Here is a 21,787-nt window from a genome sequence, read left to right on the forward strand (position 1 = left end):
AATAAGTAAGTGAAAGATTCCCGACGCAATTGTTGCACAACGGTAAACAGAAAAATTTCATATTTCGTCTATTATTTTAAATTATAGCTTAAATATTCATAAAATATTTTTTTCCTTTTTTTAATTGACATTTAAAAATACAATATGTATGAAATATAAAAAAAAATGATTCGAAATTTAAAAGAGTTTAATAACCACGAATTAAAATTCAACAAAGGAAGATTAATTATCAATCAAGTACTTTATACTATTTTGGATTAATGTAGAATGAAGATATTTTCACAACAAATATTTATCTTTTGGTCTTATGAATGTTGGTTCACAGATCCAACTGGATCCAGTCCTAGAAATTTTGAGGCAACAAATACATCCGGAGAGTGCTTCCAAGCAGTTATTGGTCGATCTTAGTATATATAGATCCTTTCTTCATTTTGGACAGTGCTGATTTGTTGAATAAATCAAGTCCCTCAAGTATGATCCTTATCCTAGTCCCACGAAAACCAATGTTCTTAATTGCTAGTTTATTCATTAGGTCCAAGGAAGTAACTGAATTAGAATACTATAGTGATTTTCTTAGTAAGACTTCCCACACGTACTTTAAGGAACGTAAAAGATGTTATATACCTTTTCAGAGCGAAAAATAGTTCGTATTGACAATGATATTAGTTAGCAAACTATAAATAAGTTATTGTATATAATATTTAATTTTTTTTATATTACCCATTTTACTAATAGAGATTTATAGACCGACAATGATCTAGCAATAGGATTGACATAATGAGCAATAACAAACTTAATATAGTCACTGTTCAAAAACTATGGAAATAAAGTGCACAAAAAGATGTCTGAAATCCAAGTTAAACATATTATCAACCAGTTAAGAAAATCATAACATTGTAAATGAATTGGGAGAAAAACAGTAGCCACTTGAAAAAGGTATTTTTTACGTTCCTCAAAGTACGACGTAGTAATGAGATAATAGATACTAAAATATTTATGTAATGGGTAATTTTTTGCAATTAATTTTGTTTTATATCGATAAGGAATAAGAAGGATAATTGCAAAAATATATATCATCCTTTCTAATGTATTAGTTAATTTATTGGATGCACTAAATTAATAATAAAGCTTAATGATATGAAAACACATTTTTAATATTTATAAAGGGTCTGATATAAAATAAAGCAGGATGTTGGAAATATATAGCCTATAAAAGATTGTAAAGGTCTTCCTTATTTTATTTGTTAGAAACATTTCGATGTTGAAATGTTTCATTCTTATAAATTTAATTGTTTAAACTCCAAAAATGGCCGATATTTACGATGCTAACAAGGTATCAATAATTAATTTTTTTAGAATTGAATTGAGGAAAAAATATTTGAAATAAATTACAGATCTTAAGCAAAAATTGATGCATTTTCAAAATAATACTAATATTTATTTCAATTTTTTGGCAGCCATATGCTTTCATTTCATCCGCACTAACGTTTTGGGCCCCTGTGGCAATCATGTTGTGTATGTATCATCGAATATATAAGGAGGCTCTTCGTCAAAAGGAATCAATAAGAAGATCCTCAGTTCCCTCGCAACAACATTTAATCATTGATTCGGACCGAGTTAGAACAAGATTTAATGTAAGTGTACAACAAAAATATTTGTTAACCTTCTTTTACTTTTCTGGGATATTTGTTGTCAAATTTTTTTTTTTTTTTATTACGTATATAATTTCTTATTCACACGCTTTTTTGGCTTTTTCTTCAACGGAAATTCTTAATAAATCTGCAATATTCTATTTTTAGTTTTCGTTTATATTTCTTGAATATTATGAGGGATTACACCATGCAACATCATTTCGGCATTTAGGCTGAAACACACATTTAATATTGTTATTTAAGCCGTAGAACACGCAAATGAAAAGTTGCTGGTTAGGTTGTGTAAATATATATTTGCAAAAATTTCTGCGTGGGAAAATTGAATCGTTTATCAGTTTATAACTATCAATTAATCAATTATTTTGAATATAAAGCATCCATAAACTTTTTTAATACCCTTACATCGAAATTATTGCTTATTTTATTTTTTAATTATTAGTTATAATCTTATAAACGATCTAATTCCCCCCCCCTCCCGGAATATTTCAGTAATCTATATTAATAACGCAATCTAATCAACTAATTATATTTAAATATTAAAAACTAAATTGACCAAAAATTTACCAAAATCAACCTTTTATAAAGGCAAATATTTTAATTTGAAATATAATATATATTCTATTACTTCAACTGGGATATTAAGCACTTGAAGAAAAAATAAAAAAAGTATTAGCTTCTAAGTAATATCTTTCATTTTACTCCATTTTTTGGTGGTTATATACATTTTTTATTATTAATTTTAATCGTGATAAAGTAATGAATAATTCACTTTTCAAATGCTGAAATGTTTGTATCAATTTATTATTTACTTTGACTATCATATATATAATTCTTTCATGTCAACATGTGGCACTTAATCGTAATTATGCCATAAAAACTTGATTCTTTAAAATAGGCTTTTAAGGCCAAGCCTTTGAAAGTTAAAAGTTTTAATGTTCATTTTCGTAATCTATGGCTTAAAAGCAATATTGAATGTTTTCTATTTCATAAATCCTTTTTAGTTTGATCAAATATTGCCTTTTTATCTAAATTAAAATTATATAAACTTGAACAAAAATTTTATCTTCAGTAATCAACGCTTCATCACAACGTCGAAAAGTTTATCGACAATTTTAGAAATATAGGTAAAGTATCAGTTACCTGATTTGCATTTGATTTGACTCACTTCTGGATTAACTCTAAGAAAGTGTTCACGTTGTGATTTATAAAAAAATTAACAAATGATGTTAATAATTTATTATGTCGTATTTTTACTGGAATCCAACGTTTTCTCTACTCATTGTTTTTATACAAAACTCCACCAAACAATACTTATAATTTCAATTATACCTTTACTCATGGTTTAATATACATACGTGATCCTTCACTAAGAAAAGCTAAAAAATGTGTTGAAAACATAACAAAGAAATATTTTATTTAAAAAAAAGAAACATACATTTAAAAATATGTAAAACTCTCATTTTATATTCATACACAAAGTATAAAAAAACAAAGTTAATTCTAGTGACACATCAAATTACGTTGATGTTGGTTTTTTTATGTATAATAAAGGTAATTATTAATTCATAAAATAACATCAAAAAATATCAAAAGTTAAAATCCCTTTCATAATTTATGTCAACATTATTAGCAACTATTAAATTTTTTCCCCGATATATAGGAGTTGCAGGCAAATGGTTTTAAATCCGGAACTGACTCTTCTGGTAACATTACTCTACATGAAATTCATTCAAATAACAACTATAATCGGTATCCTCCTAACCGTCTTGGTGTTCCTGCCTCTACATCATCCTATCGAATCAGCCCCTCAACAGAGGATGAGAGCCTTCCCTTGAACGTATCTAGCTCGACCAAGAAGGAAACCAAGTTTGTTGAAGGAAACTTTTCTATGACTCTAAGCAGATGTGCATCACCAACTCCATCTAGGAATTGTTCCTTAACTCCACCTGCTTCTAATAACCTTCTTTCAGTTATAAATGCAAAAGCAAGGAGAGTTTCCATGGCTCATAGTATCAACTCTGATGGTAAGTTAGATTCCTCCATCCTTTTAATTCCCCTTTGTTGCACAAATTTGTCAAATTTTTAGCAACGGCACAGTACAAACAACTTATTTAACTACATCGTATCTCAAATTAAATTAAGTTGGTTTGCATGGTGTTACATGTCATTTTTATAAATCCTTTACTAATTACTCTGATAATTATTGCTCAGATATCTGTAACTATATGTAAAAAGAATCAAATAGGGCCTTACTTAGCAAGTTTGAATCGAGACTCAAGATCAAATATGTATGAAGTAAGCGTAGATAGGTGTAAAAGAGATCAAAAACAGTTATAAGCCTAATATTATTGCAAAAAAATATTATAATGTATTTGGTGGTGATCCGTTCAATTTTGCATTTATCCTATATGTTACAAATTAAGAAAATACAGCTAAATAATATTTTTTAGGAATGTGTGGAAATAATCTACACCATTGATTGATGAGTATTATACATAGATTGAATAAATTCATTCCCATTGCCCCCATCAAGGTACTGACCTGACTAACAAACATGGTTACTGTAAATCATAAATATATAAAATAATTAAGAGATAAAGGCAATATATATCAAATTTCATAACTTGTTGGAATTGACTTCTTTGTACTGAGTGTTATAAAACCTTGAATTATTGACAAAGATTATACTTTGTAAAAAAAATATTTCTACATTTATTAATGTTTTCAAGGAACAATTTTTTTTTGGTCAAAAGCACAGAATAGGTACCCATACGAGACCGGCATTCAGTTTCACAAAAATGATATATTTTTGGAAGACAGGTTACACGTAAAATAACTTGTACAATATGTTTGTACAAGTTATATATTGTATGAGAAAAGTGTATTTATTAAGATGAGTAATAAACCCAAATGCACACATTTTACCTTGTTTAATAATTAAATACTTTTAACTAATTTATCTTATTATTGGGACGTCCACAAAAATTCTTAAAAACTCTGAGTGGCAGTTATTTATTTTTTTCTTTTGGGTATGATATCCACATAATAATTATCATCATATGACATGTATTAAAACGTAAGCAATGAATAAAAGTCTCAATAGACATGAATTAGTATGTATACTATGTATTAATTAACATGTATGGAAAAAACAATATTCATATCAAATCTAAACTCTGTTAATACAAAATAATGAAGTCTAGCAACACTATGATAGAGAAAACAAAGCTTTTAGATGACATTTTCAACATTTGTTTTTACGTTTATTGCTTGGCTACACATTCGGTGTCATACAGTGATGATGTCCGGAAAAAAGTACTATTATAGCCTCTCCCCTCCCCCTGTCTGTGATGGTCCAAAACTGGATACCCCTTTAGATTGTACGTCCTAAATTTTTACCCCCACCCCTTTTAATATTTGATATGACCCTCACTGAAATTGGTTGCAGTATTTTTATAATTAATAACCCACCAATTTAATTAAACGGGTTTCTTCTTCAAGTCTTGCCCTGCAATGATTCAAGAATAATCTGTTACTCATTGGGAGAGCCTTTCACTAGGTTGCACGCCTTATAAGCTTTTTTGTGACCTTCTTGCTTCTTTAAATAAGAATAAGCTCGATAATACACTTCCATCGATCATTAATACTGTTCCTCCTTATTCTTTGGATTCTTTTTTAAAATGGAATCTTTTTGGCATAAGTAAGAGTATAATAGCTGATAAGGTAACAAAATAACCTGTGAATCCTTTATTCTTTGGTTTTCATAGATTTTAAGCACCAGTGTTTCCAACTTAGAAAAGGTTTTGATATTGATCTAAGTAGTATGCATTTGTAAATAAAATATATTGATTATCTTGGAGACCGTTGATATACTTCATATTAAAAATTGAGCACCCCTCCCCCCCCTGCATCCTAAAAAAACTCTTTGAATCAGTAGCATTTCCTCTCCCGTCAACTAAACGTCATAAATGTATAATTCCTTGGCTAAAATAATAAATAAACTTGTTCATAAAATGTCAATTTTTATATGTGTTCCTAATTATCCCGAAAAATATAAAAATCCCTTATATATTCCAAAAGTTCTGGATTTGTGACTTACTAAGTATTTTTTATATTGTATTTAAACATCTAAATGAGTTAGCTTTTTTATAAAGTCTGTAATATATTTTTCCAGATTCTTTGTTTTGGTTATTTGTCGTAATCAGAGACAATGCCTATTCAATATAAAATTGTCGTAAAGTAATGACAAACAACTTCATAATAAGAATGTCTGAGAAAAAAAAATATTCAAGATTAGTGCATCTTTATAATATTTATGTGCAGTAATTAAGCTATCAATGCTAATTGAATGTGAATAAAATTTTGCTCTCCTTGGACTACAAAAGTAGAAAATTTACACTATAAATTTTATTTTAATGCTTTAATAACCAATATAGATCTCACCATATCAATCCAAGTGAAAAGTTTATCCACAGTAATCCCTTGAAAAGAAAATATATATTATATCAATTAATTCGAAGTCCATTCTTTGGCTATATAGAATTAGTATAATACTATAATGTTCCCTTATATTAAATTGGTACAATTCTATTGACTTATGAATTTTTTTTTATATATGTCTTCTTTCTGTTTAATGAACCATCGACTATAAACTTATACATGCATCTATGAAGTTTTTGAGATAAGAAACTTTTTATTCTTACTCAAATCGATCATTAGAAAACTATTGAACAAAGACTAATCACAATATAATCAAATATCTTAAATATTGTAAATAGTTTTTTGAAACCTTTTTACTGTAGGTATAATATTCATCAATTTAATTTGAATGAATATCATTCATGACTTTATCTCATCTTTACTTTACATTATGGTTGTCATTTTTCTAATGTTAATGATGCAAATGAAATTACTTAAAATGGTGATGTTTTAATGTTTTCTACTTTCTTTTGTAACGCGTCATTAATTGAGTAGAACTTACCTAAATGAATAACTTAACTTTAATGCACTAAAACGTTTTATATTAAGTAGAAATGTGCAAAAATATATATTAATATACCTTTCAAAAAAGATTACTCCAAAAACAGATAATAAACTATTTCATAAATAATTACGCATGAATAATTTTATCCACTGGGTTCCTGTTTACAGCGGTTTTTTCAAGATTTTAGACCGACGGTACAACTCCTTGGAATTCATTTACTTAATTATTTGATTATATAAATATCATTTATCTATATTATTATAAAACGTTATCTAACTCTACATTGAAGAATCAATTAAAGTTTTTACGATTCTAGTGATATGCGATTAATAAATATTTGCCTTATCTGCACAGAAGTTATGTATTTAAAATATAATTTCTGTTTTTGAAGAAAAGTATGAGTTGTTAAAATTAAAATGGCCCATATTTTTATACAAAAAAGTTAAATGAGTTCTAGAGATGTGGAGGAGTAGACGTTTTTCCTAAGGGTCGCACTGTGTATTTCACAATTATACAACCTCTAGCTCCATCAGAAATTAGTTCTTTCATGAATTACTATTTAATTTGTTTTATGTTATGTTGTTGGTAAGACAAGCTTATAATATTCCGATATTATCTGGGAAATAAGAAGCCTTAGTATGGACCTCTTTTGAGGAGAAAGAAACTTGTAAATTGTTTTTATTTGATAAGTTATCATTGTGATCATTGAACAGTTTTGTAAAACAATTGAAATAAAATTAACTGCAGAAGATTCACTAGTTTAACTTCATAGTCCCATATTTCCTAAAATCATAACTTTTTATATAAGTTACAGTACCCTTGATAAATTTGACTATACGCCATGCTTGATCTTTTTTCTCTTTTAATTTGAAACTGTATTAACAAAAAGTCGAAATTTAATCAACACAAACTTTTCACAATTACGGAATAACTTCAAAAAGCAAAGTGAAGCAAATGATCAATAATAAGAGTTGGACGAGAAGGGGTTTTGACATTTCTCAGATATTGGGACAATTATGAATATTAAGGCAGGTAAACGTACTCGGAGTCGATTTGTGAACTGAGCGATGAGGTGAATACACAAGGAAAAGCCGTAGTGTATTTCATTATAAGTTGTACTTCTTGCGGCATCATCCCTCAGTCCACATATTGACTTCAAGTCCACAACTCCAAACACCAAATACTCCATAATAGACAAACTTGCACCTTCTACCACTCAATCATACACATTTCGTTTATTTGTATGGGCCTCTGATGTGCTAATGGTTCGAATGTTTCAAAAAAGTTGAGATCCCTCTTATTTAACTCCAAAAATATATTGCTCACTTTGATAATTGGTATATTAAAGGTGTAATTTTTAATTATTTTATAAAAATTACTAAAATATAATTGTACAGACATCGCAACTTTTAACTGCATAAATCTTCTATATATTTAATACGAATGTCTGTGTATAAGTTTTTGTGTGAATTTGTCCAGGAATCACACCCAAACAAAGGAATGGATTTTGTATTTTTTCAAGGCTCAAAAGATGGTTCTGGTAACGATTTTTTTGGCTTTCAAGGCCATAGCGGCCTTTACATAGTATTTTTCTAAAAACAATTATTTTGACTAATATGGAGCTTTTTAATATAAATCAAAAATCAAGAACGTATAATTTGAAGATTTATTCTCTTTGCATATCAGTATGAATCTTTGTACACTTTTATAAATAGATATTCTAATAATTTGAGGCACAACAATTGATGCTGACAGAAATAAACTAAATAAAATATAAGGAATAAGTTCATTTTGAGGTATAAAAGTATTTTTTTGTACACAAAATATTTTTTTTTAAATGCATTCATTTTTTCATGGTTTTTGCTGTAACTGGTAAAATTTAATTTTTTTTTTTTTTATTAGTTGATATAAGTTCTTCTAAATTTAAAACTTAAGGGGTAATGTTTAAAATATCATCTTTTAGTATCATAAATAACAAAATCTTGCGAGGAAAAATTATTTGTAGACCTAAGAATCTACTTCAGCTAATTATCACTTTTCACCACTTGCTTTATTGCATATTTCGAGTTAAAAAAACTTTTGTTTTCAATGATCCAGAGATGGTTTGACTCAGAAATCCCAATATTTAACCAAACAAAACTTCATAGGGTTACAATTGTTTAATTATGTCAAATATTAACCAGTCTGTAATTTTTCCTATAATTGCATTTGAATGAAAAATTTACAACATTACTTTACAAAAATGTGGTTTCACAAATCTATTTCTACTGCTCAAAATTAGTTTTTATCCAAAATCTTGAAGAGAAGTTGACAAAAGGTATTTACATTTTTTTACAAAAACCTAAATCACATAAAACAGTTATATTGTAATTTTTGTGGCCGTAACTTTTTTTAATTTTTGCATGTTTCAACTGTCCCCTTCCTTCTGTACAATCAAAAGAACCACATTTAATAATTATATAGTGTTTTGAAGTCAAATTAATCTATTAAAAAATTGATATGGTGTTTTTTTTTTTTAATAATTCCATTTATTTCGTGACATACACGACAAAAAAAAATAGTAAAAACTCATTTGTACGTTAATTATTCATATAGGAAGTTAAATTATTTAAATAATTTACGATCATTTTCAGAGTAGTTTAAATACATTTTTACATTTATCAGAGATATACGCAAAATGAGCTCACTTTTTACCACACGAAATATTAAATGAAACTTAAAGAAATAGTTAGTAAGTCAATTATTTTTTGTTTATGCAAATGGTAAGGCAAGATTAATAAACAATATGTTTTTGGTTTATTCAAGAAATTATCGGAAATACTTAACAGACAATATCTTCAACTTGATATTTATGTAAGTATTGACAAAGACTTAAGAGTATTCTCCAGTTTGGTTCTAATTCTATATTTGGCACAGTACTGAAAGGTGAATAATGAGATATTTTTCGTCATTTTTTACCATTCAGATTTCAATGTAAGATATTTAATATTGTAATTTTATTACTACATAGGTAAAAAAAATACAGTGTAAGGTGTCTGAGAAGCATCCCAAACTTATTTTGCATCAAATGACGTTAAATAATATTTCTTTGTTATTATTAAATTTCACCAAATTAGATGGTATTTTTTCTTAATATTAATAATGGAGGAAACTGTTTTGAATTAATTCATCTTCAATTTCGAGAATCTGGATAATTGTGCAGTCTAGTGTTGTAACAATACAAGTATTTTGTACTAGTTTCATAGACAAAATTGTTATTACTATTTCAATTATTTTACAACAAAAAAACTAAAGAAGGATGTCGTTAATGGTATTCCACATCCACTTACATGGGCATTCGTAAAAACAACACAGTAAAAAAATAAACGAGTGAAAAACGAAGAAATATTTTTTGCATTTTTAACTAGTATTGAATAAATAGTAAATCTAATTTCATAACATAATTTACAAAGATACATAGATCATCAATAGTGTACATATTGTATCAACGGTATTTGGTCCATCAATATTATACGTATCTAATATTGTAGTAACCCGAAAAAGACATTAGAGAAAATATCATACCATTACCATGACCTACTTTATTCAGCACGATTGAGTCACGGAATGTAGTTGTACATATATGTGTATGTATTTAATCCAACTTGCACACTCCTATGTATCAATCAATTGAAATTATCTGTTAAATTATATGACATCCATTTCAGCCAATTGCATCTTTTTCCAGATTCTACAACATCGTCGAAAGTTCTTTGCAATAGAAAAAATCGAATAGAGTTATCAGAAAAAATGACATCCATCTTTGAAGGTGAAATAGCTTCACCCCTAGGTGTTTGGACCATTGGCCAAGGAGTTCTTGAGAGGCGTGAGTGTTGAATGTCATTTAGATAGCTTCTATTATTTTCAAATTCGTATTGAAAATAGTTTCTTAATGCTCGTAAATGTCCCATTAAATATTTTCTATTAGTTCTATAACATGTACATATTAACAACCATATCAATTTAATTCGGGAAAAAAATTTCAATTAAAAAAATATTTGTGTATATACTAATAAGAAAAAGGTGCCTTGGTGCATGTATTAAAAATAATAATGACCTACAGAGTGCGCGGGAAAAAATTACTTCTCAAATTGTTTTTTTTTATCTGGCAGCAAAAATGTAACGATGTGTCTTTATTTACAAAAAAAATATATTGGTGTCTGAAAGTTTTATTAAAATCTCACAAAAGATGAGTGATTAGTAAATAATCATTGAAACCATGAACGTCTTGACGTACAAAGAAATCAGAAGGCATTCCAAAGATTTTTGGTGGAATAAACTTCCGCTTCGTTTGGCAAATATTACATACCGAAAATACTGTATTATAAATAGAAAGTGAGATGATCAAGGAAAGGGCCGGTGGCATTAGTTCAGACTTGATCGATAGAATTCAGCCAAAAAGACTTTTAAGATGGTTGCTAACTATATTTCTGGCATAGTAATACAAAAACAAATTGCACTGATCGAGGTCGTTTTATTAGAGTAAACATTGATTTATTCAGACCAAGATCGTAAATACTACATTTTTGAAAATTCATCGATCTTTGGATGTCAAAAATCTTGGTGCACTTAACCCATTTTCTTATATGGGCTCCCACAAATAAGGTATAGGAGCCAAATCAAACCTTTACAGTGAATTTCCCATACATTTGTGGACATGGTAGGGAAACAAGTCCTTCGTTTGAGCAGAAGTGTGAGGAAATATTCAAGTTTTCAGTAATCTTTTTACCAGAAGCAAGTAGTTTATGTTACTGTAAAAAGTACAAATTAGTAATATTTCGTTCGAGAACATAACGGCTCTATGAGCTGGTTCTTCAAAGTGAACTACAGGATCTGCCTAAAAAGAGACAGATCAGAGCGTCTTCAGGGGGGGGGGGTGGAGGAGTAGGCTTGAGGGGATGAAGCACCCTTATAAAGGATTTGTTGCTCCACAGGATTATATATATATATATATTTTTAGGAGGGGGGAGGGCTTAATTTTTGAAATTTAAAAAAAAAAACACTCTAAAAATAATTATTTTTTGGAAAAAAAAATTCAAACATTAAATATTTAAAAAAAATTTTTTTTTCGCAATTTTCTAAAAAAAAATCAATTGTTAATAACAAAAAATCAACTTTTAGGAAAATAATTTCAAAAATGAAATTGTAAAATGAGATATTAAAAAATCTTTTTTTTTCAAATCACAGTTATACACAAAATATAATCCTTTTTAAAAAAATTTCAGGTAAAAAGTTTTCTGAAAAAAAAATTCAAGAATAAATAGGTGAAATAATATTTCAAAAATAAAATTTCAAATATTTAATTTTTTGGAAAAAAAATCACAAATCAAAAAATTCAATATTTGAAAATTTGTTTTCTAAACATTTCTTCAGTTATTCAAAGAAAATTTAATTTTTTAGAAAAAATGAATCAAAAATACAAAATAAAATAAGTTTTTGCAGAAATAATTGAAATATTAAATTTGTTGCTTAAATAATTGAAATATTAAATATTTTGCATAAATAATTCAAAAATACACAATGAAATTAATTATAAATAATGTAAGTATTAAATTTATTCGAAAAAAATATCAACACCAATATTTATTGTCAGAATAGTTACAATCCATTCCCTGTAGACACCCCTTTATGGACGCCTATGTAATTGTAATATATCTATTTAAGTAACAAAACAAGCCTAAAGAGATGTATGGAAGGCGAAAGAGGGCTCTCTAAAACAGGCCAAAATTTTTGTCAGTTGTACAAATCACGTCCAATTAAAAGAATAATCTGATTAAGATTATGTTCACAAGTATTAACCTTTCAAAAACAGAATAAGTAAAGAAAAAGGTAGTTTGTTCAAAGCCAGAAATAAAAAAATCACCCCTAGTACCAGGCTTAGGGAAAGAGGTTAGCTTAGGATAACTAACGCTTTCTTTAAAGTATATCACTTTTATTCTCATTCAAATTTAAATATGATAGTCGTATTAAATAAAAAGTTGTGTTATTAAACTAGATATTTTTAAGAGCGCACGCTGTATATGAACTAAAATATCTTCTTATACTAATCAATCATTAACTCACAGCTAACGAATTGTTTTTTTTTTCTGTTTTACATGTACATGTTTCATATATATTTTAAATAATTCACAAGAGTTTGAATTAAAACGTGATAAACTGTAATTTTATTTTTTTACCTTTAACAAAACATATTAAGTATTTGATTTGCATATTAATTATTCGTGAAACTGTACATATATATAGGATTTGTATGTATTTAAGAGAAGGATAAACATTGAGTTGTAAAAAATATGTTCAGCCGATATGTAAAAATAGAAAAATGGAAATTTGTCATGGTAACCTCTGACAATTTAAAGGTTGTTTTTTGAGGAGAGAATCTTCGTTGTGATGAAATTTTACTTGATTAGCTACAAACACCTAGGAGAGAAGTGGCGGTTCTTTACGGATGATTAGTTTGGCTTGTTCATTTATTTATGGCCATCCTCTTCAAGAAAAATAAAACAATGATGTATTTTCATATTATAGTAAAAATTAATATAATTCTACATGGAACATGTTATTTTTATCGTGTCCCAGAACATGTTTACAAAAAGAAACCGAAAAAAGGTCAGCCATCATTTCGTAGTTAGCTTAAAAAATCAAACATATCAAATACTATTTATCTCTTATATACTGCCATACAATCATTGTCACATTATTTATCTACAATTTCAAAAATAAATTACATACATATCACACACATATATATATATATATTAATCCAGCATTGTATTTTACTTTATTGTAACATTGGTTCGTAATACTATATTAAAATTGTAGTCGTATTTATATTTATATACAGGAATAACAAAATGGTCAATATAGACGACTAGGGAAAAATAAAAAATGTATTCCTATGTTTTTGAAAATGGTGCATAAGTATAGTATAACTTATTACATCCTTTATTTTTCAAATATAATAAATTATGAAATGCCCATGATGTATCAAGTGAGACGCAGGAAATGATAAATGACAACAAAACACACTGATTATTTTTGTATGGGTGAGGTAACGCCGTGGGAAATCACAACTATTAAATTCCTGAAGGGCTTTAAAAAAATATGAAAAATCAGAATAAATGGCCCACAGAGGTATTTATTCTTCTTGAAATAAAAATATAAGTATAATTTCACTGTATATATTATTTAATTTTGGAATTGGCTCAATGACCACTCCCCGGAATGTAAAAAATTAAAAGAAACCTTAAATGATCAAAAACAAAAGGATAATGATTTCAGGTTTCCAAAATGATAAAAACGCACTTTCTTATGTGGCCAAAATACAAAAAGTGTATCACCCGCGTATATGCTTATAATCTTCAACTCTATTTATTAATTGATACATAGAGTTGAAAGCTTTAGATATTCTAAATTCGGTAAGAAATATTGTTTTCATTTGTTTATCTTTTCATAACGATATTGTTATTGTAGTATGATTTATAATGAATAGGATGTAATGCAGGTGTCAAATGCAAATTTATGTTAGTAATTATTCACAAGGCTATAAAATTCAATTACCATGGATACAATCAACCCTCCGATCGTGAGTATGCTCCATGATTACCTCCTAAGGTTCTTCAAGCCAACCAAAAAAAACCTTCATCTAAGAGTAACACTAAATATTAATAATAAAGCAATTAAAGAGGGAGTTAGAAAAAGGCAGCCTTCATACGATCTCTGCAACACTTTAAAATGCAAAATAAAGTATAGAAGGATCCAGAAACAATATATAAGGTAATTATTCGATCAATACCTCACGCCTAAGCAGTCCTACTTGAGATACAGGGTAGCCTTAGGACTGTAATATTACAATGACTGCAACAAAAATAAAACGCTCACCCATGTTTTTCGTGACTGTGAATATCTAAATTTAATTTGGCAAAAGCCCATATTTTAATCCAACCATTTTTGAGTATTTTGTATTCGTAAGTCAAAGAGCTCCACCTTGTTGGAAATAGAGTTTTTGTTTTTCTAAAATTGTTATTCCAGTACCATTGGAAGGGGATTGTTTTGGGTTCTTAGCAATTTGTCACGAAACTTTTGAACTTTATCATTTGTCCAAATGTAATGAAGCGGTTCTGAAGGTTTTTACATCTCCATGTATCATATTACCATCTAGACCGCTATTTTAGATCACAGACTGCTGTTGACCGATTTTTTTATGCCTCAATATTGAAACTAATATATTTGGGTCTCAACCTATGGATCGATTCTCTCATCTGTCCTGATTTATGAGATATAAGAATGTGATGTAGTCAATAGATTTATTTATATCTTAAGTTAATGTGGCAAATTTCACAATTTTATAACACACATTAAGGCATCAACAATTAATACTTGGAATTATTCTGGACCGAATTTTTAATTCATCGATACAGACTCATTTTGTAAAGGAGAGAAGTATAGTTTTTAATAAGATACGAGTGAGACACAAGTAGAGTTTTTGATGTCATTTTAGTTTATTTCATAAAACTCAAGTATCAATTTACGGGTTTTAGTAGTGACACATCAATAACCTTAATAAATTGCACTTCCATGCAATAAGAAAGTAAAATGAAACTTTCTGATTTTAATAAATTGAAATTTCCTATGAATGAGCATTATTACAATGCAAATGAACATTTGAAGTATCAAACTTGTTTAAAGTTTTTTAAAAGTTATTACTTGATTGTTGTTATGTATTGATATTGTACTAATAAGATATAGAATCTCATAGGAGAAATGTTCCAACCTCAATTTCCAATAATGTAGGTTGGATTAAGGGCGGGAAACACCTTCTTGCCCATGATATTTTATATTCATTAGCCTTCAAGGTTTCTTTTATCCACTTTGGTGGAAACGCCGTACCGCCTGAACCAATGACACTGAGCATCATGGCATTGGTTGGGTGTTTCAAAACCCCGCGAATTTTACGTTTGGAGGGGCGGAGTGTCTTTGGAGTTTTTGGCAATGTACCAAAAGCTGTGTGAGTGGCTGACTTGGTCGACTGTGAAAATTTTCCTATTGGGTTTTCTTCAATTTATTATAGAGGATCTGCGATCGTTCCAGCCTCTTTTGTAAGTGTAAAGCCGTCAAACCCTAACCCCAAAAAAGATGCACCAGATAGCCGTTTCGTCAACCCTTAAGTCCTCGACCTTTTGGCAGATGTTGTCACAAAGGTTCGTGTCCTTGTTTGCCTTCACACTCCATATGAGACTTTATGTGGGGACCAATTTTTATCTTCCGGACCTGTGATAATCGACAAAGGATTCAGTTTCGTTGCTTCTTGCCGTTGTTTACAGTGGTCCTACCGCTCCCAAAGTTATGTGCAATCACGTAGGGATTGTCACCAGCTTTGAACACAGGGAAAGGAGTGTAGAAATTGTCGGCATAATAATTACGGTAGATTTCACGAAGGTGAATACATTTGTTAGAAGGCCAATACATGCAATGGCGAGTTTAAAAGGTTGTCAATTTGATTGATCGCAACCAGAGATGTTTTCTATTATATGTATGATGGACTTTGCCTACAATGGTCTTAACAAAATGAAGAAACTGATACAGGATATCTTGATAAATGACAAAAACGTCAAGGATCATGTAACGAGAGTAGAAACAATGTAAAGTCTTTGTATACAATTTGGAAATTCATGGGTGAGGGAAAAGTTTGAAATTGTCAAAAGAGGAGTCGAATATATTGGATATATTGTTAAGCTTTAGATTAGTTCCCCAAATCTACTGTGAATCCAACAAGGACTTATAATTATAACTCTGCAAAAAATCCTTAGGGTTACTCTCCGTCTTTTATGAGCACATACAATGTTCAATCAGGTTTTCAATTTAGTTGATTCTATATAGGAAAGGCAGTTCACTACTCAAAAGTTAAATAATAATGACAACTGCTAAGGAAAAGAAAATTCTTTTTTTTTTGCATAAAACAATTTTTTTTTAAACGAGCACGCAAAAAAATTCAGACAAAAAAACATCAGCATAACTCTACGCTATTTCTGAGTGGACAACTTTGTAGTTATACTTAATACTTTATTGTAAACACCATAGAAATAAAAAAAATAACGTTTATAGACAATAAAAAAGACTGTTCAGGTTGCCAATAACAAAAAAAACTCCAATATTTAAAAATGCTTATGTTTGACTAACTTTTAAAAATCCCAACATTGCCTTATTAATAAAGAAAAGTTTATAATTTAATATATGGAATATAAATGAAAATGATACCTTATAAAATGATATTCATGTCCAATTTTTTCCTTTGAGTCCATGAGGCAAATCGAATGGACTAAAAATTAATTAGCGACACATAAACTTTAATGGTTTTACTGAATAAACTCCTATTAATTGATTTGAGAATAAACTAACATCTGAAATGATATTTAGTTATTTAGTTTATTTTTTGACTAAAAGTTATAAATAGAAAGTTTAGTGTATTTAACTTGTTGTTGTGGAGTTCAAACAATTTTTCACTATCATAACACGGTAATTTAAGTGAGTAATGAGTTTTATACAAGATTATCTTTTAGCTTTCTATAACTTAAATCCATATATGTATGTATTTATTAAACTAATTAATGTATCACTTTATTTCAACGAAGTAAAATAACTTATGTCTATACATAAATTATTCCATTTTTAAGACCTGCAGAAAAAAAAATTATTTATATAATTCAAGTGTCAATTTGAAATAATTTACGAAAGCCAATTACATTTAACAAGGAAACTTTTAACAGGTGTCATTTTTTTGACATCAACTTGTACCGAGTGGTCCAATAAAAAAGCACTTTAAATTTTAAACTTCAACAAAATATAATTTAGTTATTAAAAATAAAATGCCATCAAAATTTATACTATAAATAAATAAATGTCTGAGCTCTCTTCATCATTAATGTAGCCTTTGGAGTTAAGGGTTGGCTTTTAGGCTGAAGAGGGGGCCAAGAGGATCAAAAAAGAGGTCAAAATAACTCTAAAACTTATTTTAAACTCCTAAAAAGGAGTCTTGCAACGGAGGAGATGGGTTTATGTCATTGCTATTGTCAAAAGTGGCCTCTTCTCCAAACATGTTTCTTTTCATCCACATTTTTGATAGCTCTTTAAACAGTCTTGTGTGGAATCCCGAGATATCTTGCATTAGACCTCATTTTCAACTCATGCGGGTCCAGTTTGGGCTTTTTCACATTGCCCTTCTTCCTCTCTATTGTTTCGGACTTGTTGATGGCGTAGACGGCAGTCCTGGAGACGCCCAACTGCTGGAAGGGTGCGAATCAAAATTTGTCGATCATGTTCAAGTGTCCTTTTCTTGACTTGTACGTAAGTTAAAGAGCACAGATTTGTTTTGTATTGTCACTAATTGTTCTCATGAAATAGGGAAACCCCCTTAAAATCGAGCCCAGTAGTGAAAAGGCGGCCAAAATGACCCCAGAAGTTGCCAAGAAGGCGATTGTGGACAATCCCACCATGTCCATGGTCTAATTTGCAAAAAACAAAATAAGTGGATCCCTCTACCGTATCCAAGGCGAACAAAGCCACCGGGGAAATTCCTAGAACTACGTGGAAAGACCATTAATTACTTGACAGCAGCATGAGCGTTGTTTATTTGTTTACAAAAAGGATGGAGGGAGGCAAAAGAACAAAACTCTCTGAATTCATGAGCCCATTGATCTCAATTCTTCAGAAATATCATACTTTCTTAAAAAAACTTTAAGCTGATTTTGAGATAAAACATAATTCCATATATGAAATATATACAGAGTGCGACAGGGAAATTTTCCACGATTATGTAGCAAAATCTTTTTATTAGAAAAGTATAATGAAAAATTTTATTAAAAAACTTTTAGCAATAAATCTTGTTAATAATTATTCAATCAGGCGCCTCCAGCCTTTATCAAAGCCTCCACATGGGGTAATAACTTAGCACAGGTTTCTACATTATAATCGTTGGACATGTTAGCACATTGCTTCTTGATGCTATCCTTGAGCTACTGCCATTTCTCTGCGATGTCTTACCAACCTTCCTCTTTAAGACACTCCATACACTGAAGTCGAGGGAATTTAGATTAGAAATGAAGGAGGGAAATAATTTCTTGTACCAGAAGTTAGCTAAGTATTTTATTATTCGGCTTGAAGAAGAAGCAATCCATTTTCTTTATATCAGAGGCCATGACTCCCAAACACATTTTTTGGACCGGATATTTTGTCCTTAAGGTGCATTGGACTACTTAAGGTGATGCTGCTATAAATCTTTCTTTTCTGCCTTTCAAAACCTGGTCGACTGTGAAGATATTCTTGTATGAGAAGATCTTCACAGTCGTAATCAGGTAATCATGAACTGTTCTCCAGATGGTGATTTCATCCATGTTGGCCTTGTCAGCCTAGCGATACATTGATGTTTATGGATCTTCCTTGATCTTGGCCTCTAGGGAATTCATAAATGTTTCATTTTACTTCAAACCATTTCCTCCAATTTCTGGCTTCCTTTTGACTCTTTTCCCATTCTTCTTCGCCACACTGATGTTCCGGACTGTCGTCACCATCATGCCCACAATATCTGAAATTATTTTTGGATCAACATCCATGTCAAAAAATTTCAAAACTCTTTGCCTTTTTGATTCTAGTTCACTCATATATTGCCGATTTTGATCAAATTAAAACAATTCACAAGAGAAGCAACAAATTTATCGGAACATTAAGATATCACCTGAACCCTTAATTTGTGCATAAAAAAAAATTATCACACGGAAAATTTCTTTTTGCACTCTGTAAAAAAACCATACCAAAAATGTTATTAAAGATAAAATATGTGATTTCACTATCCTTATAATCTAATTTCCTCTCATTGAATCTTAAATACCCCTAATTAAAAAAAACTAAACCAATGTAATAAATATCTACTATATACATTCTCTTTCATAGAATGAGTAGATTAGAGATAAATCAAAACCCTTGCCAACTAATTACAATCCAGAAATTCCCTCTTACAAAATATAAATTTTTCCCAAAAAGAATTTACAGTCAAAATGAGAAGGATATTAGATAAATAATGAATTTTTTTTTGAGAAATGTTGAAATTATTTATATAGGTACTTTTTAGAAAGAATCAATGTTTTGAAGCTATGCAGTGTCCATGGAATGGTAAATTACGCAATTTTATTTATTAAAAAAATAGATTTTTTTTATGAAAAATACTTTTCTGGGCCGGTACTTTAGCTTAAGGAGTAAATTCAGCCATGCCTATCTAATACACAATGTTAGATGGATATCATAAGGAAGATGTGAGATAAAAATATGTACTTATTTACTATAAATAACGTTCTAAATTTTTTTGTTGATCTTTAATAATAGATGAAGGACAAAAAAGTGGTGCGAAAATACTTTATTTGTCTTTTTGTACAAAAAATAAAAAATTTGGAGGAAAACTTTGTACATTATCATTTCTGAGAAATTGTTAATAGTATAATTAAAAAAGGGATTTATTATAAATGCTTTATTTTGACAAATATTATCCATATTTTAGATAAGAAGTTTATATTTCTATAAAACTTTGAAATTTACAACTTTGTACCCTCTATGTAATCCATTCACATTAGTTATTAAGGCTTTAACTTTTTATCCTTTCTTTCTTTTGACAGAGTAAACATTTTTAAGCCATAACATCTCAACATTTAGAAATGAAAAAGACTCTAATATACCAATACAAAATGTGTAGTATAAAAAGAAAAAACTTATTTTTTTCCATTGTAATGTGTATCATAGATTGTCAAAGTGCAATCAATTCATGCTTGATGGCGTTAGTAAGATTAGATTTTGTACTAACAAATCTTATGATACAGTTTCTTTATTAATTTAACTCAGTATTGTTTGAGTGAGCATTAAAGATATATAGCAATAAGGACAAAATACGCCATATTTTACAGTTTTTCCTCGATAAAGAGTCAAACAGAAGCTAGATGGCTGTAAATGTGAATAGTGTTGTTGGTTCTGATATTGTAACAGATAACTTCAGGTAACTTTAGTTTCGTCAATTCTGTTCTGGTAATTTTGATTTCAAAGATCCGTGACGCTGTTGAAGGCCAATAGCTGCAAATGTGAAAATAAGAACGAAAAAATCTAGTCTGACCCTCATGTAAGCAGTGCTTTAATTGCCAAAAAGATAAACATTAATTGTAAAAAATAAATTAAAGATGATTTATTTTTACTACACCTATAAGCAGAAATAATAAAGATTTATTTATTTTTCATCACATAGAACAAAGTGAAATATTTTTTTCTCTATTTAAGAAAAACCCTACAGGCTTTTTACTTTTTAATTAGCAAGCAATTTATGTTGGAAAAAATATCGTTTAATGAATCACTACTACATGAATAGAAACTTTTATTATTTACATACGTGTACCTATTTTGTTTTTATAGGAAGTAAATGTAGGTATTCTAAATAGTTTTTAACCTAAAAAACATATTATCAATTAAAATTTGTGTTTATATCGAATTTAAAAATTTATGTTTCTTTGAAAGAAACAAAAAAGTGTTTACACATTTTCTTCTGTACAAAAACCTTTATTCATTAGGTAACGAAAAATTAGTTTTTTTAATTTATTCGTAAAAGTATTAATCGTGGTGGCGTTTTTGTTAACTTAAGCCGAGTAAATAATGGTTGTCAAAAAAAAAAAAGAAGGAAATATGAAGCAACCAAACATACTTCGTAATTATGTTCCTTAAAAAACCACAAAAACCCGGAACTCGACAGTAATTAGTTCCAAAAATAATGCAATCAAATACATTTTTCCCATAAAAATGACTAAAACGAATTAATCCATTCGTAAAGATTTATTTTTTAACCTAACGTTGACAAATTTATACAAAGATTTCAAAAAAATATGTTGAGATGTAAATAATATAAAAAAACACATAATTAAAACAGTAAATGTAACCTCTACAGTACACCAACATTTATTAATTTTGTTTAGGCTGTAGAATACATTGAATCCTTTAACCAAAATAGATTTGGTTTTCAGAGGTGACTTTTATTTAAAAATCATTTTTTTAGAGTACAATTACGATTCAGAACCCTATTTTGACGTGATAT

General features: G+C 28.9%; 1 protein-coding gene across 8 annotated transcripts in view; it reads left to right on the forward strand.

The window, feature by feature from the left end:
* LOC121129225 (octopamine receptor beta-2R) overlaps window positions 1–21,787 on the forward strand; it is a 258,818-nt gene that overhangs the window by 213,153 nt on the left and 23,878 nt on the right. For 4 of the 8 annotated variants that reach the window (XR_011783470.1, XM_040724929.2, XM_071893259.1 and 1 more), the window contains 3 exons: window positions 1,458–1,634; window positions 3,313–3,676; window positions 10,364–10,501. Coding sequence is in view for 7 of the 8 variants with exons in the window: in XM_040724929.2 (XP_040580863.1) it covers window positions 1,458–1,634; window positions 3,313–3,676; window positions 10,364–10,501 (679 nt within the window). In the remaining variant the exon portion in view is untranslated. The remainder of the gene's footprint in view (window positions 1–1,457; window positions 1,635–3,312; window positions 3,677–10,363; window positions 10,502–21,787) is intronic. The other 4 variants (XM_040724931.2, XM_071893261.1, XM_071893262.1 and 1 more) reach the window with 2 other exon arrangements.

This window comes from Lepeophtheirus salmonis, chromosome 14 (genome assembly GCF_016086655.4).
Source record: "Lepeophtheirus salmonis chromosome 14, UVic_Lsal_1.4, whole genome shotgun sequence".
Classification (NCBI taxonomy): domain Eukaryota; kingdom Metazoa; phylum Arthropoda; class Copepoda; order Siphonostomatoida; family Caligidae; genus Lepeophtheirus; species Lepeophtheirus salmonis.